This window comes from Protopterus annectens, chromosome 8.part0 (genome assembly GCF_019279795.1).
Source record: "Protopterus annectens isolate FY-2018-M chromosome 8.part0, PAN1.0, whole genome shotgun sequence".
NCBI classification, from domain to species: Eukaryota; Metazoa; Chordata; order Ceratodontiformes; family Protopteridae; genus Protopterus; species Protopterus annectens.
Window position 1 is genome coordinate 998,533,339 of NC_056741.1, and position 27,008 is coordinate 998,560,346.

The 27,008-nt window shown below is 40.8% G+C and overlaps 1 protein-coding gene across 1 annotated transcript in view; it reads right to left on the reverse strand.

Annotated features, from left to right (window-relative positions):
* Window positions 1-1,257: 1,257 nt before the first annotated feature.
* Window positions 1,258-27,008, reverse strand: part of LOC122809192 (beta-1,4-galactosyltransferase 3-like) — a 974,722-nt gene continuing 948,971 nt past the window's right edge. The window contains exon 3 of the mRNA XM_044080500.1: window positions 1,258-2,678. Coding sequence (XP_043936435.1) covers window positions 2,537-2,678 — 142 coding nt within the window. The 3' untranslated portion in view covers window positions 1,258-2,536. The remainder of the gene's footprint in view (window positions 2,679-27,008) is intronic.

Here is a 27,008-nt window from a genome sequence, read left to right on the forward strand (position 1 = left end):
ACTGATGTCTCACATAGACATGTGTATGTATGTGTGTGTGTGTGTGTATATATATATATATATATATATATATATATATATATATATATATATATATATATATATATATACACATATACATATACATATATATATATATATATATATATATACATATACATACATACACACACACCTCCAATATTGTGGAGAAAAATAATAACTCCTAACAGTATATTTGCAGTTGAACTGTTACAGTTCGACTGTAATATAATGCCACCACTAGCACCACTGACAACTACCAAAAACAGCATGAGATAAATGCGTGCCACATCCAAATCTATTGGACTCGTGTGTGTGTGTGTGTGTGTGTGTGTGTGTGTGTGTGTGTGTATAGATATAAACACATGCGTCTTTGGTTAATCACTGAACAACACGCTCATCGAATGGCTGTTCATCGAATAACTGTCAAAACTTCTTTTAACTGAATGGCCATATCATGGTAACAATTTTCATCCAACGATGATAGTTGGCCAATATAAAGGAAGTGTTACCAAATACTTGCCGGTAATGTAGCTATAGGGAAACCTGCCCTTTCCCCACTGTAGTGTGACCTCAGAGTTGGTATATATAATTAGTGGGAGAGGGACTTTAGTATACCAGACCCTTTACCCCCCCCCCCAGCCAATTATATATACCAACTCCAAGGTCGCTCTACAGTGGGGAAAGGGCAGGTTTCCCTATAGCTAATGCTACCGGTAAGTATTTGGTAATGTTTCCTTTATGTTGGCCAACTACCGTCATTGTATGAAAACTGTTACAATGACATGGCCATTCGATTAACAGAGGTTTCGACAGTCAGTATTCAACAAACAGCTGTTCAACGAACTTGCTCTTTGACAATTAACCACTGACCCTAAATATACAAATTAACACACACAAAAACATTTATACAACACATCCATTGTTAGTATTTGGATGGTTTCCGGTCACTGACTTGATAATGGTAGTTTGCTGAATAACTCCTCATCACCTTGACAGTACTTGCCTTGTATACGTCACCTAACACACTTGCAAAGCAGCCATCTCAAGCAAAAATAATCACAACTTTAAAACACTATTCTGTTACTTTTGAGGTGGAGTTGATCATGTATGTCTACCTTAGTAGCATTAACTGCTTTTGTGCCAAATAACATTTATCTTAGTGTATGTTACTCAGATAAAATAATACATTTCAGAATTAGTAAATGCACAGACACAAACAGAAATGAAACAAGATGTACTGAGTCATTTTATCACCTGAAATACATGTTCCAGCATGGTTTCTTTCAAAAGTGAACAAAACGTTTGCAACTATCCTGAAACTTGTCAGTTACAACTTTTCAAGCAGTGTTCACTGGTACTTTTTTTTTTAAATTCTTTTCCCTATGCGGTGCTAAGTGTTAAAATCAGTCTCTGGTGTTCCAAGACCGTTTACCACAACCGCGCGAGAGAGAGAGAAAAATACCCACTCAGAGGTATACTGTTAAGGCAATTTTGGCAGGGGTGGATAATTTCACTGCTGACGTTTGACAGTACTAAATATTACTAAAAAATGAAGTGAAAACATGCAATAAAAATTGTGACATTTTAAAACGTATCTTTTTTTCATGCTGCCAAACAATACTACTGCTAAAATCACAGCTGTAAAAGTTAAAAAATTTGCTGAAAACTTATAAGCAAAGCCACTGATTGAGAAACCCAGGCACCACAGTTAGAGAAAGAGTCTCCAGTCAGATACACCTTTAACTCACAAAAAAATTCTCTCTTTACCCATTATCAAAGTATTACAACAAATGGGGAAAGAATGACACAAACTACATTTAATAGGTCAGACTGCATTGGCAAGTAGTAATAAATACAGTCTTTTATTTTTAAATTAACTGATCCCACAAAAAAAATAATCCTGAATATAAAAAGGAGCAAGAAAAGTGAATAGGGTAAAAATTGTCTGCTGGAACTTCAAAGACTTTGGGACAACATTTCTGAATACAAAACATCTATTGGCAAGACTTGCATGTTGACCACAGTGACAGAAGAGCTACAATGAGAAATTAACTTGAAAAGTGGAAGATAAAAAAATATGAGTAACAGAGATACCCCAAAGGGAGACAGTGTAGCTAACACAAACTGCCCTCTATGAGTGGTACTTCTTCAAGACTTCATTTCCATCCCATGAAACAAAAGAAATGGAAACACCTGCATCATGTTTCTATCCTGAAGTTCAACTCTTCTTTAACTCCTAGTGTGGTAGTAAATGACTGTAAAATCTTTCCAGCCTCTGTATGACTAAGAAAATCTCCTGATCTGAGTGGGTGCTCAATTCTTTGTGTACAATCATCCACTGCTAAAGTGCCTGCTCTCCCCAAAAGGGAATCTTTGGTTATGTTTCAGTTCTCAGAATGTAGAACTTTATTAGAGGCATTCTGTGAAAAATGTTCATGTTCCTCCCTGATCTGTAGAGGTCTGGGAATACAAAATGAGGATACATCTCCTTGTAGTTTATGATTCATCCATGTCATTGAAGGCCCCGGTTTGTGCCAATATCCGCAGTGATATTGGTATATAAAGGGTAGAATTCCTTTGACAAAAAATGATATTCCAAAGCATTCATGCCATCTTGTCTCCAAGTTCGTCTCGATTTGGCGAGTAAGTTAAACCTAAAATAACAAGGTAAAGCTTCATTAAACTGCATTTCCACTATAGTTAAGTTTTATATATTTAACGTGCAAGAGAAAGAAAACAGATCCGCTTTCAAATGCTTTACAGTGGCACTCAACCATTTAAGTTTCTAACATGTGAGTTTCAGTTGCGAAGTAATTGTTCTAGACACCTAATGTTTTTGCATTTTCTCATCATTCCTTAGTGGATGCATAACAGTCTGACAAAAACTGTAACAAATTTCCTGTTCAGTAAATAGTAACAATTTTAATCATTTCATTAAACTGCTATTTTTACATTTAAATTTGCTAAATGTAAAGGCAAGGGCCCCAGATTCGAGGTATCCATTTAGCATGCATTTCATTTTAAGCAATGGCAACAAAAATGGAAAGAAAATGACAAATCAATTATTTTAAACATAGGTAATAAAGAAGCCCCCATTAGAGAGAAATATTTAAAAAAATAATTAAGGACATCGCACAATGTAAAACACTACAGATAATTCTGGCCAAAGGCTATGTAACACTTGCATGTTACTTCAGTTTAACACTTTCCAAATGCCTCATCTGACCTACTTATAACACCAGTCTTCAAAATCTAGCTTATACGTTACTTTATAGGCATCACTTCAAACACAAAGAAAAAAACCCCAATATCACAAGGAAATATAAAAATACAAAAATCATTAAATGCAGTGAAAGAAGGTGATAATACAAAAGAGACAGATGACAAACAGTCCTGCATGGACTTAGAAGAAAGACTAAAAAAGAAAAAGATAACATAGCGTAAGATTTAATAACAGCATAGATGAGGACACAATTAACTGGACTTGAGATGGCACTCCATTAACTACGCTCAAATATGTAAATGACAAGATGTCTGAGAATGCCTACATTTTAAGTATTAGAGAGTTTTCTTTAATTTTTTTAAGTCAAAAAAGTCCCATTAGCAAAGTACATGTCTGACAATGAAGAAAGCAATGAAGGAAAGTACAGCTATGCAAGAGAGCTTGCCATGACAATAGATGTCTGACTAGATCACTGTTGCAGTAGCATAAAGCTATACAGGGCATATTCTGCCAAGGACAGGATGCCCAGTTAGCACACCAATGCTTTTGACACCGTCAATGTATACATTATGTCACAGGCAACATGAGAATGTGCTGGTATAAAAAGGCGATGTACAGGCACCAAAAAATCACAGCCTTCTTGGCTCCTGCAAACGGAGACTCTAAACAAAACAAAGCCCTCAGACAGATTTAGAAATGTATGTACTAGAGAAATAACGAAAAAGAAAGGGAACCTCACACCGGTCAAAGGAGAAAGAATAAGTTTAACAGGGAGCAAGAAAAGAATAAAAGGAAAAGGGGTAGGGGTGAGAGGGTGTAGTTATTGCTACAGTGAGCTATCCCAACATCTATCATACGTTACATTTATTTACACAACTGTACTATTAACTGGATCACTATTGTTGTTGTATAATGTTGTGTGTGGTAATTTCCAAAGCCTAGACAGCCAGAAAAGAGGAAGAGGGGCCAGAGTCCAGCAGCCCTTGGAGTGTTAACAGATCTACCACATCCTGTCCTGGCGCTAGAAAATGGGACAGTCTTGTAATGCTTAGTGAAAGTGTGTACAGGACTTATTAACTCTAGAAGGGTTCTAAATTCCCCCTTTTCAAAATGCCCAGAAGGTGTCAAAGCTCTGGCAGTGTGAGCTTTGATATTCTGAGGGAGGATTTTTACATAGTAAAAATAACAAAAATGAATGGAATGAGATTGTCTGTTTAGACACAGGTTGTCCTTTTTTCTTAACATCAAAAGAAATGAAGAGCTGATCAAATGCTCAAGTCCTTAGTTCTGTCAATGTATTATTCAATTTGCCTGTGGACATCCAAAAAATATGAGATTCTCCCTCCTCTGATTTTTGATTCAGGAAAGAGCTTATGAATGGGTTGTTCTGAAGTAAACTCAGAACCTAGCTTGGGCATAAAGGAAGGGTTTGTTCCTGAGGTTACTCTATCCTCCTGCAACCCGGATATTTATTTATTTATTGACATTTGATTACTGGGATAGTCCTCATTTTTTGCAGAGGCCACAGGAGAAAAGCTCCAAATTATTACAAAACATTTTAAGAGCAATCATTTTACAACCTTCAAAAATAAAACAAAAACATCTGCAGTTTAAATAATTATAACAAATTAATAACACAAAAACATTGGTTAAGAATCAATGCAAGCTGTATGAAAATTATTTAATATTTAAAGACATTTTAGACAGTTTGTACAGAAATTAAAGGTAAGTTAGTCTAATTCAAACAAGAACTGCAATATGAAGTGAGTGAAAAACTGGCTTATGGTATACTTAGAAAGTCAGGGAAGATAATTTGATAGAAGTGATAGAAGGAATTTGATAGAAGGGAGTGAGTGAAGAAGAGAGAGAGTAAGGAGGTATAAGGAAAGAAAAAGGTACTTTTGCACATTCAGGGATATAGTTTATCCTGGTTTTGAGCAAGAACACAGCTAGACTGTAGCTAGGAAGTCTTTCAGAGTGGTTTTGAAAGATGGGAGGGAGGGTACTGACCTGATGGATACAGGTAAGGAGTTGCAAGCCTTAGCAACTTTGTACAAGTACAGCCAATGCCCAGCAGATCTGATAAGTCTGTAGACAGACAGGAGTTTTTGGTCACTGGATCACAATGACCACCTGGGAACACAGCTGTGTAGAATGTTTTTTAGTGCTGGACAGGCAAATGGATGCTGGATAATTTTACAGATGTTAAAAAGCTGTTTATATGTTAGTTGATGAGGCAGTTCTAACCAGTTTAGGCTTTTTAGTGCTATACAGTGGTGGGGTCTGAAAGGGGTATTTGCTGCAAATTTAGCAGCTTTGTTATAGCATTGTTCAAGTTTTAATTTTTGTGAGGCCTGGCGGTTAGTAGGATGGGAGTTCCATACAGAAGTGTGGGGAGGAGATATGTAGTGGCAAGTATAGTTTTAGTTGAGTCAGCGAGAACGTTTTAAGCTCTGTAAAGCATCACTAGTTTCTGATGAGTTTTTATTATGCAATTTTGTATATGCAGGTTGAATGCAAGCCTAACATCCACCATCACCCCAAACAATTTGCTATAAAAAGCTACTTCAATGGTTGTATTATCAAGAGAGAACTTCAAAATTTTGTTTTCTCATGAGAGGGATTTGAAAAAAAAAGTAGTAGTTTGGTCTTTTTTGGGTTAAGCATGAGCTGTGTTACAAAGCCATGTTTCACTGGCTGTTAAAGCTTCCTGAATAATTTTTTGGAGGCATACCATGCTGTCAGATGTGCAAATAAGAGCAGAATCATCTGCATACTATATTAGGGTTGCCTGTTGTGTGGCTGTACTGAAGGTGTTGGTGAAAATGTTCAAGAGGAGGGGACCAAAGATAGAGCCTTGTGGTACACTGGTGGTGACTAGGAGAAAGGTGAGAGGGTGGAGTGCCATTTTACTGACTAATACCTACTGGACATGTAACATTTGAATCACAGAAGGATGGGCTGAAACAGACCTAGTGAGGACATTTGAAGGATACGTTTGCTGTGACAAACTGTAACTAAAGCTTTAGACAAGTCTAGAAATAGAGAGGAGACTTGTTTACTATAATCTCTAGCTTTACTAACCATATCTATACAAGTTAGAAGGGCAGTGCTAGAACTATGGGAAGGACAGAAGTCATGTTGTGTTGGGGATAGGAGTTCTTCCTGCAGATGGCAGCCAAGCAACTGTTTTTGAATACATTTTTCAAGTATTTTTGTGAGGGGAGATGAGATTGGGTTTTGAGAGAGGCACCAGAGAGAAAATTTTTTCCACTTGAACAAATATGACCTCCTGGTAATGGGATTCCTAGCCTCCTGCAGAACCCGAAGCATGTCCTCAGAAAAGAGGTGCCTAAAAGGGATTAAAACCCTATCTCCACAGTGTCAGTTGAAGAATGGACAAATGAAGATGGATAAGATATCACTTGTCTGTGAAAAGATCCACCTGGCGAAGTAACTTGTGGTGACTGCCCCTGGCCAAGTGAGAAAGAAGAGGTAATCAGTGCTGTCTGGGCCAAAAGGGAGTCACTAGATAGAGTCGGGAAGAGTCCTTGCCTGATCTTGTTCAAGACTCTCAGAAGCAGAGTAAGGGGAGGGAAAGTGTATAGAAACATCCTCTTCTAAGGAAGAGCTAGGGTGTTCTCTTTCCAAGCAAGAGGACTTGAGACTCTGGAACAGAATAGGGGAAGTTGTCTGTTCAGAGGGGAGGCAGAGTGATCTACCTGAAGAATTCCTCACCGGTGGACAATGTCCAGGAACACATCTCTGTGAAGCATCCATTCATGAGCTTGTTTGCTGGACCTGCTCAAAGAGTCTACCAATAGACGTGTGCTCCAAAGGAATGTAAACTGCCTGAAGAGTCACTTGACACTGAACAGCTAGATCCCAGACCTGAAGAACCAGTCTACAAAGAAGATAGGACCCTGTTCTCCCTTGCTTTATGATGTACCACATCACTGTGGTGTTGTCTGTGAAAATTTTGAGGGGCCCAGGAAGAAAAAAGGGAATTATAAGCCTGAAGAGCTAGAAGCAGGGCCTTCACCTCCTTTATAATTATGTGGTCTGACCTCTGATAAGGAGACCAAAGATCCTGAAACTTGAAAGAGCTGAAGGAAGCCCCCATCCTCCACCTGAAGAATCTGTAAAGAGCTCAATTTGGGGTTGGGGCACTGAAAAGAAGCCCTGGATTGATGAATCCACCACTGAAGCTCGAGTTTGAGGCAATGGAGAAAGGGGATTGGGAAGGAGTGGCGAATGTTGAAGCCACACTGACTTGAGGTACCACTGCAGCTTTCTCATATTCAGCCTGGTGAGAGGAAGCATGGGAATAATGGAATGCATGAACCACGTGACCCTGAGAAAGTCCCTAGCTGTGACAGACTCCAGGGGGAAGAAGAGACGAGAAAAAGGCAATATGAGACAAAGCCTTGGTAACAGGCAGAGATGCCAGCATGGGAATGGTCTGGATCTTGCAGCCAAGGAAAACATGATCCTGACAAGGGTTCAGAGCTGATTCTAGAAAGAATACGATGAACCCCAAACTTTGCATCAGGGAAACAGTAAACTGGACATCCTGAAGCACAGCCTTGGTGGAGGAAGTTTGAATTAACAGATTATCCAGATAAGAGAAGACCTGAACTCCTCGCATCCTGCAAAAAGCAATGACAGGAGAGAGGCTTTTGGTGAATTCCTTGGAGCAGTAGAGGCACCAAAGGTCAAAGCAGAGAACTGAAAATGTGGGAAACAAAAATGTCCTGAAAAGGGGATGGGTGGGAATATGAAGATGGGCACCCTTGAGATCCAGACAGACCAAAAAGACCTGGGGAAGAAGAGAAAAAAATAAAAGGTTTGAAGAGATAACATCAAAAAAGAAGAAATCTTGAGATAGGTGTTGAGTTGAAAAGATCCAGAACCAGTCTCCAAGGTGCTCTCCTTCCTGGGAACCAGAAACATTCTGGAATAACACCCCTTTCCCTACTTGGGCTGAGGGTACAGCTTGAATGGTTCCCTGGGCTGAAACACTAAATTTCTATATGCCTGCCTAGTGTCCTGATTTTATGACCCAGGCTGTTTCTAATTCTGTAGAAGCTCAAGTGATGCAAAGTTTAAATAGTAGTAAGCACACTCACCTATTCCTTTAATTTCATATTTTATTTTCTGTTGACTTCTAGCTACTAGTCAAATGCATTTCCTAGTACACATACTGAATAATGCAGTAACTCAAGAAGCAGCATGTCCTTCAGCACTTTTTTCTTTCTTACAACTGTATGCATTTGTGTCTGGCTTCACTGTGGTTATCTGTAAATACATAACTGAAATGATACAGTGTAGGCTTTTTGTCTTATTTCTAAAAGTTTGTAATGCCTAATAAATGGCTCATTCTCAGCCTGACAGCCATTAGTCCTAAATGATTATACCGCTCAAGTTACAGTTGCCATTCTAAAACACTCACATGGCAGCAATGTCAGACCAGTGGCAGAATTAGTATCCTACCCTGTTTACTACCTCATACTCTAATACCTTGCCCCCATGGCAAATTACAAGACAACTACTTCAAATAATTGCACAATTATACACAGTATTGCTGTAGGGTTGCCACATATCTTAGAGCCCGAAGTAGGAGATTGTAATACAAATATGACTTTTTTTTTGCAGGAGAAACTACACCTACAACTAGTACAAAAGGATTAGAATTAATTTTAGTGCCACAATAAAAGCTCATTTTTGTAGAATTTGATTTGCTATGTTCCTTCATACAAGATTTAGGTGTTTCAGATACAACATAATGTTTTTTGTTTAACTATTGAAAGAAACTAACATTTTCTCCTAAAAATATTTGCAAGTTTTGATTTTTTTTTTCACATGACAACTGTTCAGATAGGGGCTGTCCTGCATAAAGCAGGACAATATGGTAGGGCTCTATGTCACTGCAATTACTTGAGATGCACAGCACACACTGGACGCCTCATTTATATAACAAGAGTATGTACTGCATTATCACCATTCCTTAATACAGTACTACCTGTCCTCATTTCTGGATGAAAATTCTCTTCAGTAAGATATTTGTTGCGAGAGATGTGCTACTGAGTCCCTGCTCCATGTATCTTTTTGGCTGTTACTGAGATTATACAATGTCACATTCCTATAAGGACTGTTTTTGAGACAGTGCAGCTATGCCGTAATATGCATGCCATTTCTGATCATACTATGTTGTACTCTGTTTCCCTTTTTGTCATTCAATTGCTACAAAAGAATTGTTGTGTGATTAATCAGCTAGTATGGCACCTTATGCCTTGCACTGATTTTTTTTAATAACTGTATGCCCAATAGCCATCCAGACCACTATACATGCATTTCTAGAGTGTTGTCCACAGAGAGACCTTTAAATCATCTGTAAGCATTACTTATATAAAGTGAATTGCATATTGTGGTGGTATGCTTACAGTCTGCTTTAACCACCTAAAGTCAATCTTGTCAAAGTGAAACAGTAGTGACTGAATTTGGAGATCTAGATCACATAAATCTACACTGTGTACTGTTATGAGTGCCTACATATATTACATGAAGCAATGTCATGTCAGCTACTTGTACTCATGACCTCATCCAGACAACCTTCCTTCTCTGATTGGGAAAATCCTATATTTTCCCTTGTAGACATTTCTTAAAGGTACCATCCCTTTAAGACCCCCCTGTAAACCGTCCAGGCACATCTGCCATGTAAAGGTTGTGGGAACCGTACTCAAGATACTTGGATTAACTTCCCATTACTAACACTGCAGTACTGCACAAGGGTGCTCTACACACTCCTGAGTGTACCACTCGGAGATGGGTCCCATCTGCCAAAGTTAGTGTTAACTCCGGTGAATGCGAAGGATCTCATATCACTTGTAGAAAAGAGTAGTGTAATTTCCTGGGTGCCTTGGCCAATTTTCCCCTACTTATCAACGTCTTTACAAACCCATAACTGTTTTAGAAAGCTAAAATGGTTTGACTGCATGTGGTTTGTTGTGTAAAACAGGCAAATTCCTTCAATGTAACTGCTTCCCACAAACAAAATTTTGTATTAAACAGTAAGCCTACAACTGCTGAAACCAAACGGAGGATTAAAAGAATTGCTAATACACAGTGTCAGTATCATGGTAAGTAGGTGTACATTCAGAAAAACCCAGCATAACTATTAGAGGTTCATAGTTAAAAAAAAAAAAAAAAAACTGCTTAGATACAAAGGCAATGACATTCAACTGTACACTTAAAAGAGCAGTTACAGAAATTTACCAGAAATTACATTCCACTGAAAACTCAACCCAATACAAGAAGTAACTGCATAAAACCATACTGTAGGAATGACCTGATCACTGGTTTCACCACTCAGCTGCAATTACTGCATTGTTTTTACAGACTACGGTCCCTCCAATGTCCTTAAGTGTTAGCAACAGTGTTTTATGCAAAGTAAAAATTCGGAAAATTGCTACTAGTTGTTTGGCACCAGACCACATCAGAAAAAAGGATCTGGGGTACAAATTATGCGATGTCACAAAAGTAAACAAGTGATTGATGGCTATCAAAAAACAGCAAAGAAAATAAGTGGAATAATGAGATACATGGGCAGAAGATTTGGCAAGAGAAAACTGAAATGCTTTATCATTGCGTATAAAAGGTTGGCAAGCACCACCTTCAAATGCATGTACTTCTGCAGACAACAGCTTAATATCATAAACAGGTTAACTGGTAGTTCCGATACAGGAAAAATATTGCACATAATTTCTATTAGAAACTAAAATGAAGGCAGGCTAACACACAGTTAATGTGTGATGCTGAGGAAAGAGATTGAGGTTGGCAGGACACATTTTTTAACACCTCAAAGAAATATAAATAATGGAAATAAGCACATATAAAAAGATGTATGCAAACAAGTCAATTTGAAGGTACAAGGCATGCATCTTGTGTCATGGGGTGACAAGGAAACATTAATTCACTGTGAGAGTGGTTAAAGTGTGATGCATGGATCTTGGACTGCTCATAAATCTAATTATTTGTCTGAAAAAGGGCAAGAGACAAAACAGTGGCATAATTCAACAACATATGGATCCTGAATAAGGATCTTGATAACTATAATGCTCTACAGAATGAATAAGCTTCTGTGGTTTTATAACACAAACGGTCATTTTTTTAGTGAAACATTCAGCTAAACTGTATATCTGCAACTATTTTTAACATGACATAGGACTGTGGAACCTTGCAGTTATTCATACTGGTTTAGCTTTGCTAGGTGCAAACCCATTACATTAGGTGGGGGGGGGGCTTGTTTGTTCATATAAAAATAAACAAATCAATATATTATAAAAAGGCTACATCTCAAAGAAGCACCACATTAGATGCACTTGTAGCAAACCCCATACCTACACTCCCATTTCATGCATACCTTAGAAGACGGACAGTCCTGCACCTTTCCAACTGCCAGGAAAATTAAGAACAGTTCAATATTAAAGGAACACGTTAAAATACAGACCCTTACTATGAAGTAGGAGGGTGGGAGTTAAGAGAATGTAGGCCCCCTTTACAGATACTTGAAAGAACACAAACCTGTAAGGGGCAGTGGCCACTCACTTGTAAATGTCCTTTTTCAAAATAACAATTTTAACCTAACATTAAGGGAAATCAGAAATTAGACCATGACCAAAATTTCCAGTTTAATACTTCACCATTCTGCAGTCACTAGTGACTGTAGCTACCATGTGCTTCTTATTCAATTATTCATATAGCTAAATAAAGTCATGTGGTATCGCTACCAGTACTTCTTTAATACAGCAGAACTGCAGTATATAAGTATTCAAATGGACTACTGCACTGAAGTGTGTGAGTACATGTGAAGTGCCTGTAAGGGGGGCTGACCCACCTTAACTTTCAATTGTGGTCTTAAGTAAAGGTCTGAATTTTGTATGACTGATGTTCCAAGCATTTTATTTTTAAGACTGTATTGGTACTTCATCTCTTTTTTTATGACAGTATGAGCAGTATGGCTCAACTGCCAATTACTGAAACCGCACCCAAAGCTGCAAGAAAATTTGATGTGGTGCTTCTTCGAGATATTGCTTAAACAAACAAATAAGGGACTTGCTGCATGTTTGACTACCTAATTTTGATTATCTGGGGTTTCACTGAAATGAAATTTGCGAACATAATCAATGTCTGATAAACATCACATTATGAGACAATAAGATACTCAAAGTTCTTATACACAAGATGACCACTAAGATTCCTGTTGAAATTAAACAGGAGAGTCTTGGATCAAAAATGAGCAAAACCATCTCATACCACATCCATCCAAGTTTATGGAGGAACATATTTCTGTATCGTCGTCCAGTTACCAGCACACATATCTGTTATGCTTACCCATAGGCATACACAGACACATACATGAGTGCACACACAGTGGTAACGACAAAGTGTTGTTGCTTAAAATTCAGCTGTGTGTATAAACCACGTGGGGTTACAATACAGTTGCCTAGCTTTTACTATCAGAGGAGTGTCTTATAAAGTAAGATACAAATTTAATTGCCAATCAAAAGGAGTGATTTATTTAGCTCAGTGTAATCTTTGTCCTGCATTCTACATTGGAAAAACAGATAGGAAATTACGTGAACGTGCTTATGAACACTTATATGCCATTAGAACAAACAAACCGGACAATGCACTGGCTAAACATATAATAGAAAACACTCATCACACATTCTCCTTCAAAGCAATTGATTCTATTGTTTCAGATGGAAGAGATGGTCCTGAGCAGGTTTTATTAGAAGTCTTAGAATTGTATTGGCAACTTCGTTGTCATGCTTGTGTCTTACCAGGATTGAATGAGATATGCTCACTGTACCCTATATTAAAATTAAGAAGTCTACGTAGGTAAATTATTCCTGGCAGTTTTTAAATATACATTTTATCCACTGCTGGGTAAGTTATGTATATTACATAATATCTGTGTGCTACTTTATCTGTAGTTATTGTCATTTATATTTACATATATTGACACTTAACTTTAATATATTTAACACATTTTAGAGCATACAGTAATTTTTCCCAAGTTTTAGTAGATTATACACATTTTTTATAATAATTTTTACAGTTTCCATGTTCTGTATTAGTGCTGCCACTTATTTGGTTTTATGTATTTTAGTATTTTAATATTCATACATTTATGCTTATTATGATGTCTTTTATATGTTGCTAGTATGCATTTTAGACGTTCAATTTAATTATATTCTTTATAGTTTTTTATCCTGACTGGCTGGCTTTAGAATGTTTTTAGGTTGTTTATAGTTGAGCCGCCATGGTATGTATTTATTTTCTTATTAGGATGATTTTAAGGTGCATTATATACATCTATTATTCGCAGCTTTTTTACCCAGACTAATACGTAGTCTTCAGCGATCACAAACTCATATCTTTTAAAAATGTAATATCTATGTTCTATTTATGGTCTCGTTATCCAATATTTGAATGTTTTAGTTATTATTTATGTGTCATGGTTGTTGTTGCTAGTTAAAGATAATGTTTTTTGTTGCCTGGTTATGGCGTTTATTTCTGGCGCCAAACCGGCTATTTAAATTTTCTTTATGCCTTGTTCTGGTTAGTCTGAAGAAGTCCCGCTATAAAGTGGGACGAAAAGCGCTTAACTACATGTTATTACAATAAAGCTGGCTGTTCGGTTTGAGATACCATTGTGTGGATTTATTCATCTGAGACAGTGTACACAATTAACAGGAGTTTGTTCTACTTCAACATTTCATGGTGCAACTATTTATGTGACTAGCGTCTGCTAACATCCTTACTGAATTACATTTTTTGGGCGGTCGAGAAGTGCTGCAGTTTTTGTGGAGTTTTTAACAGTTGCCTAGCTTACCAAAGATGGGGTCTTAGGGCAGTAAACAACACATTTTTGCTGGAAGTTAAACAAAGCAGATATCTGACAGAGGGTTGCCAAGGAAGAGTGATGTCCCTGGAATGCAGTCTGAGCAAAAACAACACGTCTGGCTCCATAACCTGCTTTTGCCTGTCAAACACAGTACCTTAGTACATTCCAAATGTCTGCACCTCGTACCCCTAACAATGCGCATCACCACCACTCTCCCTTCCCTCACTTTTCTACATGGAGTCAGGGTGTCATGTTAACCATGTCCACCTCTCTTGACTAAGGTGCCACTGTCCTACCTTCTTTGAGAGTCATGCAAACTACTGCAGATCTTTTATCACACAATCCATCCATTTTATTTCCTGCTCATCCTCATTTCCTCTTGCCTACTTTGATTCTCCCAAAATGGCTTTACAGAATTATCTGCTGATTTCAACTGCGCCCAAACCACTAATCTGTTCTCTTTGATCTTCGCTGCAATTGAAAGTACTTTGGCTTCTGCTTAGACAATAGTTTTATATATCTATACTGCAGTGTGCATCCAAGCACCTGCCTCAGACACTTTCTCAAATGCTATACCTTCACTGCCCAGGTTTAGGTTCATAAACTTATATTAGGCTAATGAACGCCAAGATCTTTACAAGAACTAGCCATGCAACCTAACCCTGTTTTGCCCCCAGAGTTCCTTGGACAGCTGTACGGTGGGGTATGTTAGTTGGGGATTAATTTACTTAGTGCTGATCTCTGTCCATCACAGACAAAGGTGCCAGATAGGGGGTGAATGTGCGATTTCCCATCCTATGATCAAAGTTTCATCTGAATAAGATCAGGAATGAACTCTACTTCACATAGATGGGTAGCTTATTCCATAGTGGGGGGATCCTTTGAGAGACAACAGGTTTCCAGCATTTTCTATTAATGTTGCAGGCAAAGTTCAGGTCCTTGGAGCTAGCGTTTCTGGTGCTGTTTGCGTTGTGGAAGTGCAGGAGATCCATCAGAGCTGGATCTGGGGATGCCTTATACACAAGCACAGATCAGCTCTCAGTAACCCATAGGAGACAGAGTACACAGATGGGGCCTTAAGGTGATCTGTATAGGACAGGGTGCCCTGGATTCTTGAGGGCATTCTAAGGTGATCTGTATAGGACAGGGTGCCCTGGATTCTTGAGGGCATTCCAACTGTTGCAAGTGTCTGGTAAGGTACATGCCAAAGAGAGATTTGTATTAACGATAGGTCTGATAAGGGCCTACTAGAGTGGTACTATAACTTCTGTGGACTTGGAAGCCATATCCTTGCTTATGAGTTGGGTGACAGAATGATTTTCTTACTAAACTGCCTATGTGTTGGTTGAAGGCCAGATTACTGTCTATATAGTATGTTCCCAGATCTCTTATTACCAGGTCAACTATTAAGCGTGTTTAATCGATGGAGTAAAATAAGCTTGAGTGGATGACTTCCCAAAGGGTACCATGAAGTAGCACTGGTCACACTTCTGTTTTGTACACCTTGCTTTTCAGCTTTTTTACCATTCTTCTGTCACACACTATCCCTCACACACTGTTACAGTTGACTGCATCCCCTCTGATACTACCTTTGACATTCTCATTCAGACTTTCCTTCTCCTTAACCATCCCCCTCCAGATACTTGTTAAACTGCTCTATGTCCCCTTCTATCGCAGTTTTCAGCTTCTTATGATTCCTCCATTTTGCCCATATCAGCTGTCTTGTCTATACTCAGTTTCATTCCATGTGACTTCAGTTCTACATTAATTTGTTTCTTATTTGCTGAAGTTCATATTAAGAGTCTAACTGTAATGCCACATCATCTGTATTCATCAGCTTTCTTGATCTGTCCCCCAGCCTATCTGCTAATGTAGTCCATCACCAGTATTACCAGCAGTGGGCTCAATGCTGAGCCCTAATTAACACCCAGTCCTACTGGGAATCCCCTGTGAATCTGAACACTGTTCATATGGTTGTCTGACTCCTTGTACATAACCTGCTCTACTTCTACCAATATTTCTGGGACTTTTAGGAGTATGGATTAAAAATGACTCTGTTGTAGTAGCTAAGGATATGTGGGAGGAGACTAAAGAGAAGATGATACAAAAACTGAGAAACTGGAAGCTTTGTTATATGGAGATGGACAGTAAGATACAATCAGTTAAAATGTTAAGTCAGGCATATTTTTATCAACCAGAGCAAAGTTGTGGATAGCAATTAAAGAGCTAAAGGATTTTATCTGGGAGGGGAACACAGCAATTGTCAAGTGGGATAAGCCGATTCTTCTAATAGAACAAGGTAGACTAGGATTACCCTATTTGAATGGGTATTTTAGAGCAATTCAGTTCTTAAACAGAGCACAAGCAGAAAACTATAATTCAAACTGTATGGGGGTGATGATAATGATACAGTGCAGAAGCTCAAGAAACAAGAAGATACTGGGATTCTGTATGCAGACCATTAAGGAGAATGGCAATAATCATACAGAATATTATATTCATAAAGTACTTTAAGAACTAAGCCAGCACGGGAATGGAGAAGAGAAATTCTGCCAATAGGGATGACTGTAATTAGGGATACAAACAATAGGCAAGAGGGAGCTTGAATTTATTGGGGAAAACTGGCCAACGATCCAGGGTATTGGGAGCAAATAACTAGAAAGGTAACAGAATGGAAAGACACCAAGAAGCTATTTGGTTAGAGATTGCCTTCTGTATCAAGGATCAATATCAGTGTATAGGCAAAGAGAAAGAAATAGGAGGGTTGTAAATGAAAGACCAGCACTGGTAGAGTTTTTAATAGAATATAGAACAGAAGCTGCTGTTAAAAAAGGAATAATCAGCAGAGCATATAAAATAATGCACGACAAAAAATAGTCACGTAAAATCTTACCACAACCATAGATGTCCTTCTCTTCCACGTTGCAGTATTCCAAACCCTTGGAGTTATCCTCTATTTACTACACAAATGTCTGGCCAGTACACAAAAGCTTCTGGTCACTGTTAGGTATGTGGGATGTCTGATGCTGGCTAAGGGAGCGTGGGCTATAAAAGTGATGTCTGTACTTGCCATTCCTCAGAACTGAACTCCCCAGTTGGACCCCAGTCCCAGGTTAGCTGTACAAGTCCAATGTCATCCAAGAAGGAACAGTTTATTAAAAGGAGGAGGGAGGGAAGAAATACTGCAATGTGGGAGAGAGGTACATCTATGGTTATGGTAAGATTTTACACAACTGTTCTATGGCCTTCTATTCTCATGTTGCAGTATTCCAAACCCTTGGGTGAGTGGCAAAGCTCATCAGGAATGGTTTTCTACAAATCCATGAAGGACTGCCCTGGTAAATCCCGATCTTTTTAGAAATGTGGTCCAGTCTATAATGTTTGGTAAAGGTATGGACAGAAGTCCATGTAGCTGCTCTAAAATGGAAGCAGTGTCCAGTCCCTTGAAGAAGGCTTCAGATGAAGCCATGGCTCTAGTAGAGTGAGCCTTAATTTTGGAACTTAGATGTTTTCCAAGTGTAGCAGAAGGTAATGGCCCTGGAAATCCAGGTAGAAATGGTTTGTTTTGTCACTGCTTTTCCCAGAACCCTGTGATGAACTGGGGGGGGGGGGCTTTTAAGGGGAGCCCTGGGTTGAGTGTCACTTGGTTCAACCACCAGAGGATCTCTTTCCTGAGACAAGGAAGGAAAGGGATGCTGTACTCCAGGGGTGTGAGTGTTGCGTTCAGACAGACCGCAGGTACCACTGCAATTTACTACTGTGGAGCCTTGGAATAGTGGATACCATATGACTCAAAAGTCTGAGGTATTGCCTGGCTGTCAAGGTACTGGCTTGGAGGACAGAGAAAAGTTACTGCTTTAAGTTTTTTACCTTCTGAGGTGGACGGAATGCCCTCATGACATCCATTCTTATTCTGCACCCAGAGGTCACTTGGTCTCTTGAGGGATTCAGACTGGACTTGGGGTAACCGATTTTGAATCCCAGTGCTTGCAGGACTGAAATGACAGTTTGTAGTTGGCATTGTAGGGACCTGGAACATTCTGCCTGGATCAGGTGGTCATCCAGGTATAGGGAGATTTGAATCCCTTGGGTCCTGCAGTAAGCAATTACTGAAGTCAAGCACTTGGTGAATACCCTTGGTGCTGTAGAGAGTCCAAAGTGCAAGGCAGAGAACTGAAAGTGTGAGGAACTCGCAGCGAAAAGTACAGTTGTGTACCTACCATAAATGTAGATGTTCAGGTACCCCCCAAAGGGTAGGCTAAAAAACATTGCTTATAAAAAACACACTAAAATGAACAATACCTTCATCTACAAGCAAATACACCACATAGGTTGTATACAATAGAGAAGTACAGATAAGTCCCAGCAAAGAAAGGGGGATGGTGGGTGGGTAACCTGGACTGCAACAGTGAATACACTCGAACATCTACATTTATGGTAGGTATACAACTGTACTATGTTCATTGTGTTTCACTGTTGCAGTCATTACACTTGGGTTGAATCCCAAAGCTGAGGTTGGGTGGCTGGGTCTAAATAGAGTTAGGAGTGGCTATGAGGCCCTGCAGAACTGCAGTGGCAAAGCCTGCTCTGGATTTAGAGTAAAGAGGTAAGTGGTAGTGCTTGGTAAAAGTGTGCGGTGAACTCCAAGTTGCAGCCTCCAAAATTTAGTTGGTTGGTACTCCTCTGAGAAAGGCTGCTGATGTGGCTGCTGCCCTGGTCGAATGTGGCCTAATGCCCTTAGGCACTGATTTGCCATGCTGTGCATAGCACAAACGAATGCAGTGTCCTATCCATTTTGAAATAGTCTTTCCTCGTGATCCTGCAGAATATGCCACTAAAAGTTGCTCAATCTTTCTGAAAGCTTTAGTTTTGTCCAAGTAGAAGCGTAGCTGCCTGTGTATGTCCAAAAAATGCAGAAGTCTCTCCCCTTTATTCTGGGGGTTTGGATAAAAAGTAGGCAAATGAATGGTTTGGTTAAGAGCCACACTGGATACTATCTTTGGCATGAATGGTGGGTTTGTCCTTAGAGAAACCCTGTCCGGATGGAAAATGTTAAAAGGTTCCACTGCCATTAATGCCTGTAACTCTGAGCCTCTTCTTGCTGAAGTTATTGCTAGGAGCAGAGCTGTTTTCCATGATAAGAATTTTATCTCAGCTGTATTGGCTGGCTCAAAAGGAGGCAGTGTGAGCTTTTCCAAGACGAAATTGAGGTCCCATGTAAGAGACTTATGTTTTTGGCCCCTCTGAGGTATTGCTTTAGCAGAGGATGTGAAAAAATAGGAAGTTCTGTATTGTAATGAGCTGAAATGGCAGAGGCATGGATCTTAATTGCTGAGAAGGATAGGCCTTTGTCCAGCATCTCAGTTAGGTATTGTAAAATCTGAGGAATATTTGGAACAAGAAGTTCAATTCCTTGTGCCTGATTCCAAGCACAGAATCTCTTCCATTTTTCTGCATAAGATTTTCTGGTGCTGGGCCTCCTGGCTTCCAAAATGACATCCATAACTGCTTTAGAGAGGGGTGTGTTCTGAGTGGTTATATTATTCGCCATGTAGTCAGATTTAAGGTTCTGAGTTGACTGTGCAGGATCGGATTGTTTTGTTGGGTCAGAAGATGAGGAATTTGAGGTAAAGTCCAGGTTGGGCCTTGAGACAAGCTCTTTAGGATTGGATACCAGTGCTGGCGTGGCCAGACTGGGGCAATCATAATAATTTTTGGCGTCTCTTGTCTGACCTTTAGGAGTACCTTGGGGAGGAGAGGCAGTGGCAGAAAGGCATAAACTGTCGGGGTTTTCCAGCTGAATGATAGAGCATCCACCTTCCATGCTTGTGTGTAATAAGTCCTTGTGCATAATCTCTGTAGTTGGCAGTTGTGAGGGGAGGCAAATAGATCTAGGTCTGGTTATGCCCATTTCCTTGTTATGTTGAAGACTTGCGGATCTAGTTTCCACTTGAGAGGGTCCATGAGGTTTCTGCTTAGTACATCTGCCAGACTATTTGTCTTTCCTGGCAGGAATTGTGCCTGCAGATGCACTTGATAAGTCAATGCTGTGTTCCACAAAGTCATGGCTTGCCTGCAGAGGGGGTAGGAATATGTGCCCCTTGCTTGTTTATGTACCACATGACTGTAGTATTGTCCGCCTTTAGCAATAGTTGTCCTGGATGGAGTAGATCCTTGAAGGCTGTCAGGGCATTCTGTACAGCTAGCATCTCTTTTTGATTGATGTGAAGATGCAATTGGCTTGCGGGTCACGTGCCCTGAATACATTTTCCCGCCATGTGTGCCCCCCAGGCATAATCCAATGCATCTGTTGTTAGTGTCTGCCTGGCTGTGGGTAAAGCGAATGGCTGTCCCTTGTTGTGGTGACAGGCCAGTACCCACCATCAAAACTCTTGTTGCAGGCAGGGAATGAGGGTAATTATTGTTTCCAGGCTGTGGCAATGTTGATTCCAAACACTTTTTAGATACCAATGTAGCTTCCTCATATGAAGTCTTGCATATGGAATTAGTAGAATGCAGGATGCCATGAAGCCCAAAGGCTGCAGATTTTTTCTTGCAGGTAATTGGGTTTTTGTTGCCATCATTTGAAAGTAATGAGTCAGTTGCCTTTGTTTGTCTGGCGTGAGATGAGCCATCTGGGCAGTTGTATCTAAGCTTGCACCCAGGAATATTATCTCTTGAGAGGGCACTAGTTTTGATTTCTTTTCGTTTACTGTGTACCCTAGGCAAATTAGTAATCTTTTTACAAACGCCAGATGCTTTAGTAGAATGTCCTTGCTCTCTGCTTGAATAAGGCAGTCGTCCAAGCAGGGGTATATTTGAATTCCTTTTTGTCTGCAAAATGCAATTACTGGTGCCAGGCATTTTGTTAAGACCCTGGGCGCAGTAGATAAGCCAAAGGCAGTGCAGAGAATTGGTAGTGCACTGAGCCAACTATGAATCTGAGGTATCTTCTGCAAGATTGTCTGATTGGGACATGCAGGTATGCCTCATTGAGGTCCAAAGTTGTGAGCCAAACCTTCTTGGCCAGCATGGGTAGAAGTTGCTGCAGTGTCAACATTTTGAATTTTGGAACGTCCAGAAAAGTATTTAGAGTAGACAGGTCCAGTATTGGTCTCCAGGCTTTGTCCTTTCTGGGTACCACGAAAAGACTTGAGTAAAATCATTGCCCCTGCTCTTGCTGTGGTACTCTCTGAATAGCCCTCATGTCCATGAGAGATGAAATTTGCTTTTGTGCCTCTGCCCATTGTGTGGCAGGTCTGGCATACCTTTTGCCCTTGGGAGGGTGTTGGTCTCCAGGCTTTGTCCTTTCTGGGTACCAAGAAAAGTCTTGAGTAAAATCCTTGCCCCTGCTCTTGCTGTGGTACTCTCTGAATAGCCCTCATGTCCATGAGAGATGAAATTTGCTTTTGCGCCTCTGCCCATTGATTGTGTGGCAGGTCTGGCATACCTTTTGCCCTTGGGAGGGTGTTGGTCTCCAGGCTTTGTCCTTTCTGGGTACCAAGAAAAGTCTTGAGTAAAATCCTTGCCCCTGCTCTTGCTGTGGTACTCTCTGAATAGCCCTCATGTCCATGAGAGATGAAATTTGCTTTTGTGCCTCTGCCCATTGATTGTGTGGCAGGTCTGGCATACCTTTTGCCCTTGGGAGGGTGTGAAAGTGGAACCTGTAGCCCTGAGAAACAATATTCAGTACCCATTTGTCCTGGGTGATCATGTGCCAATTTTGTGAGAAAAGTGCTAGTTTTCCCCCTAAGGGTGCTGCCAAAAGGTAAGTGCTTGGCATTGGTAGTGGGAAGTCATTGGGACTGTTTCCTATATGGTTGTGATTTGTCTTCTCCGCCTTTGGAGGCTGAAGAACCCCATTGTTTAGGCCTGTATGAGCCTTGGGGCTGAGATCTGCCTGTAGGGCATCTGTATCTGCCTCTTTGTGGCCTGTCTGACACTGGAAAGGACCAATGTTTAGAAGGCCAGTTCCTGCTATATCTGGGTGGCTGAACCTGTAAGAAATTCTTTGCTGTCTGCATTGATTTCGCTTTATCCTCCATTTTCTTTAACACCTCTTTTGCCTTAACACCAAAGTATCATGCTGTAATGGAGTATCCAATAATTTTGCTTTAACATGATCGGGCAGACTGTTCCTTTAACCAAGCATGCCTTCGAATGATAGAGCCTGTAACTGCGGCCATGCAAGAAGCCTCTAGTGAATCAAAACCACATTGCAAAGTATGCTTTCCCACTTGTTCAGCTGCATGCAATAAATCCTGCATTTCCTTGTTTTCAGTACATTCAGACTTGGTCAGCATTTTCTGTTTTAACAGAGACATTAGGCATTGCTGATATTTAAGCATGTGAAACTGGCAGTTTAAAGCCCTTACAGCTGAAGTAGCAGAGGTGTAAACTTTTTTCCCCCATCTGTCCAGTGCTCTAGAATCCCTATCAGAGTGAACAGGTTTTTTTGCAGTGGAAGCCTTGACCCCTTTGGGACCCTGAGAAATAGTTTCTGGGTCAGCAGCAGGGTTTTTATGAAGAAATGTATGTGAATCTGGAACCCTGTAGTACCTATCTGGCTTAACTGGTGCAGGGGGTAAAGAATCAGGAGACAAACTGGACTCAGAAAATACATCATCTACAATGTCTAGCACAGGAGTAATAGCAAGAGGTCTGTGTTGAGGCAATAAAAGAAAGTCTCTGTGCCTTTTCTTGGATTCTGAATAATCTTGTCTCTCCCAGTGGAAATGCTCCCTAATGTGCAGGATTTCCCCAAAAGAGTAGTCCTCAGGAGGAGAGGCTGAAGGGATAGATTCTTCAGCATCAGAGTCCTTATAGGGAGGAAGAGAATATCCCTGTTCTGAAGAGGAATCAGAAGAAATAGAAACCTGGTCAGAGGAATCATAGTCAGTGTCTTGCCTAGGCCTTTTATCAGGAGGGGGATGGGAACCCCTGATCAACGTAATTAGGTCCTCAGCCATTTTAAGCATCTGTTTCTTAGGCATGGATGACTGTCGAGGAGAATGCCGTACTCGTTTCTTTGTCTTTAAAGGCGTTTTAGACTTTGCCTTGGCTGTTGAAGTGGTCTTGATAGTAAGCTGTGTAGGTCTGAAAACACCCTCAGAAGCCGAAGCCTGCTCAGCGGCTCTGGACACATCTGAGGGAATATTTCCGTAGGCCCAATACCTTGAGTTTCCAGAGGCCTAGCTGTCTCCACGTGGGAGTCGGAGGCGGCCTGTGGATCTGAGGTAGCGGGTGTCAGGGGCTGCGAAAGCGCCTCACTGAGAACCGGCGAACCAGTGACTGGCCTAGAAGAGGCTTCATCGTCAGTTTTGGACCTCAGATGCCTGTCCTTTTCTTTTTCCTTGTGCTTTTTATGAACTCCGGTCGTCGGTTGTTCCAATGGCATTATATAGTTAAACCTTCAGCCAAAGTGATGTAAAGCAAAATCGAACAGATGCTTAATAGTGCGTTGGTTAAATCTAGCACAAAACCGACAACTAGCAACGTCGTGGTCAGGGCCTAGGCAAGGAATACAGTAAGTAAGAAAATCCTTATGAGGTATTTGCTTCCCACAAGAAATACAATTGTTAACTTTTACTGACATGGGTCTTGAGCAAGAAAAAGTTTCCCCAATGGGGTACTTAGCTTTTTTGAAGACTTCGGGTCTGAAATTCAATTTCGAAAATCTCAGGAGTCGGCTGACCGGCACTTGCAAACTGCTTTTGCTTCGGGCACTGCGCGGCAAGAAAGACTGAAGAAAATGGCATCGGCTGCATCTTTTATACCCCTGGCACACTGACGTCAGGGAAGAGGCGACAGCAACTGACGCCGGACCAGGACTTTGGAATTCAGGCCGACTGCAGGAAGCCTGCCAGCAGGATAACTCAAGTGTAATGACTGCAACAGTGAAACACGATGAACATCGTAAATATCTCATGTAGCTGGTCTTTATGGGGATGTGCAGGTAGGCATCCTTTATGTCCAAAGTGGCTAGAAATCCCTGAGGCATTATCAAGGGGAAGAGGGTCTGCAGGGTAAGCATTTGAAAGGTGGGTACCTGTAGAAAAAGACCAACATGGGTGAGATCCAAGATCGGTCTTCATGGTTCATCCTTTCTTGGTACTAGGAAGAGTCTTGAATAAAAACCCCTTCCCTTTTCTGACATGGGGACTGGTTGTGTTGTTCCTTGAGCAAGCAGACTGTCTATAACTGGCTGGAAAAGGAGTTCTTTGAAAGCTAAGGAATGCCCCTCAAGGAAGGTGGGGTGATCCAGGTCATGACTAAACCTCAAAATGCATTCACTCTTGGCACTCCTTAAAATGGATAACATCGACATCTGTGCAGTGACAGAGACCTGGTTCAAGGCTCCAGACAGCACCCCTGCAGTACCAGGCTATGATTCATACCACACCTTTCGGCCACCTAACTTGGACCGAAACACTAAAGGCGGAGGCATGTCCATATTCATTAAGAATATCCACACCTCCAGGCTAGTTGCTCAGCATAATGCATCCGAGATTATCCAAGTGCAACTAACTCTGGGCAAGACTGCAATCCAAATTGTAACTTGCTACAGATCCCCCACTATGCCCCAGGATTCCCACTTCTCATTTCTTGATACACTGGAAAATATTAGGGTATAACCCAACACCCTAATAATGGGCAATTTCAACTACCCCACCATTAACTGGGAAAACTACTCATGTACCAACTTCTTTTGCTCAATGTTTTATGGAATTCATAAATTCCATTGCCTTGTATCAACTTATCTACAACTCCACTAGGGGCAGTAATATCCTAGACCTGGTCATTACCAACATGGGTGACTGGTACTCCACACCATAGGTCAATTCCTCGTTGGTCAGATCTGACCACAAGCTAATCACCCTAGACATCCACATCCCGCCCCCACCCCCATTAGGGAAATCCCCGTAAAAAAATTTCTCCAAAGCCAACCTCATGCTTCTTAAGATAGAAGTGGCAAATTTCACGACACCCATGCAGACTGAGAATAGAGGTACGACTGCTGAATCCTACACAAATGCACGTTATAAGCACTTACACGAGTGCATGGATCATGCTATCTCTAACAGAACCAAGATGCTATCCTCCAAAAAAAGGAAGCCAATTTTGGTCCTCTGCCATAAACAAACTCTACAACAGAAGACAGAAACTGTTGCAAAAAAAAAAGAGTAAAATCCCATGATTAGAGAAACTCCCTGGTCAGCCTCAGTAAGAAGCCGAGATGTCTCATAAAATCCTCCAAAAGCTAGTTACGAAAACAAAATCGCTACTGATTCTAAAGAATCTGTGATCCCCTTTGGTAAAAACTCTGTACCCATGAGCTACCACATAGGTGGTAGTCTACTTACCACCGAAAGGGTGATAAGAAACCTTGGGATATACGTGGACAGTAGTCTCTCCTTTGATTATCACATCACCACAGTAGTCAGGAAATCCCCCTACGTGGCACACATCAGAAAAGGTTTCTCATGCAGGAAAAAAAGAGGTCACTGTTCCCCTCTACTCGTCACTCATTAGACCCATTATAGAGTACAACGCCCCTTTTGGTATGTACCTCACAAGACATCTACAACTGGAAAGCCTGCAGAAATACCTCACAAAGAGGATTACCGACCTCAAACAGATGCCTTACGCAGACTGTCTCAAAAAACTCCAGCTTTACTCCGTCGCATATCGCCTACTCAGAGGCAATCTCTGCTAACATACAAAGCTATGTCAAATCCAGAGCTGTTGGACATGCTCCACTTAAAGAAATCCCAATCCCTCTGAGCTACACGCTAAACCTTGTCACCATAATAAACAGAACATGCTGGAGGGATAGATTCCTGTCCCAGACACTTCCCATACTCTGGAACAAACTATCTATCTATATCAAACAAAGTTCCTCATTAGCACTCCAAGAAAAATCTTGATGATTGGATGGGAAATAGGAAATTCACCCCAGGGATCACCTCTGTGGCTCTGCTCGACAGCGGCACAGTAAAATAATTTTTTTGGGTGGCAAAAGCCAGGGTACCTTTTTGGCTAGCCTTATATAGGCCCTAGGGCCAATAGCCTAGTACCTACCTATGAACCTATGAAACAACCCTTTTTTTAATGGATAAGACCCACCTGCCTGAGGTAATGCTTTTCCAAACTGGAAGAAAGTGAGAAGCTTAGGGACAGGGGAATGACATTGAGAGGTTTGGGCAGCAAAGGCAGGTAGTCACAGACTACCTGCCCTGTCCTGAAACTGAGGTTTCTGGGCTGGGGTCTGAGCAGTGCTTTAGGTCCTGTAGCTCCTTCCCTTTTGTTGGAGAGTTTTGAATAACTCAGTCACTTTTGTCCCAAAAGGGCAGAGTTATCCAGAGGTGCATCCAGACGTTTTGCCCTAACGTCGTCGGGCAAAGGCTGTAATCTTAACCACGAATATCTTCTCAGGATTGAAGCAAATGCAGATCTGGCAGAAGCTTCAGCAGCATCATAACTGCATCTGACTAAATGCCTTGTAACCTGGGAAGATGGGGAAAGGAGGGTAGAAATGTGTGCCTTAGAAGAAGAGTCAGGGAGGTCTGACAAAAGCTTGGTGGCCTGGGCCAACAGGGCTAGGGCATACTTTGACATGTGTGTGTGGCAATTAACTGTCCTAAAGGCCAGGGTAGCAGAAATATATCCCTTTTTGCCAATACACTCCATGGCCTTACTGTCCTTGTCTGTAGGGAGGACAGACGTGGAAGGAAGCAGTTTGGAAGGCTTATCAGCAGTGACTGAGACAGTGCCAGGGTCTGCAACAGGGCATTTGATAAGAAATTTGGCCCCCTCAAGGACTTTATAGAACCTGCCAGGCCTTCAAGG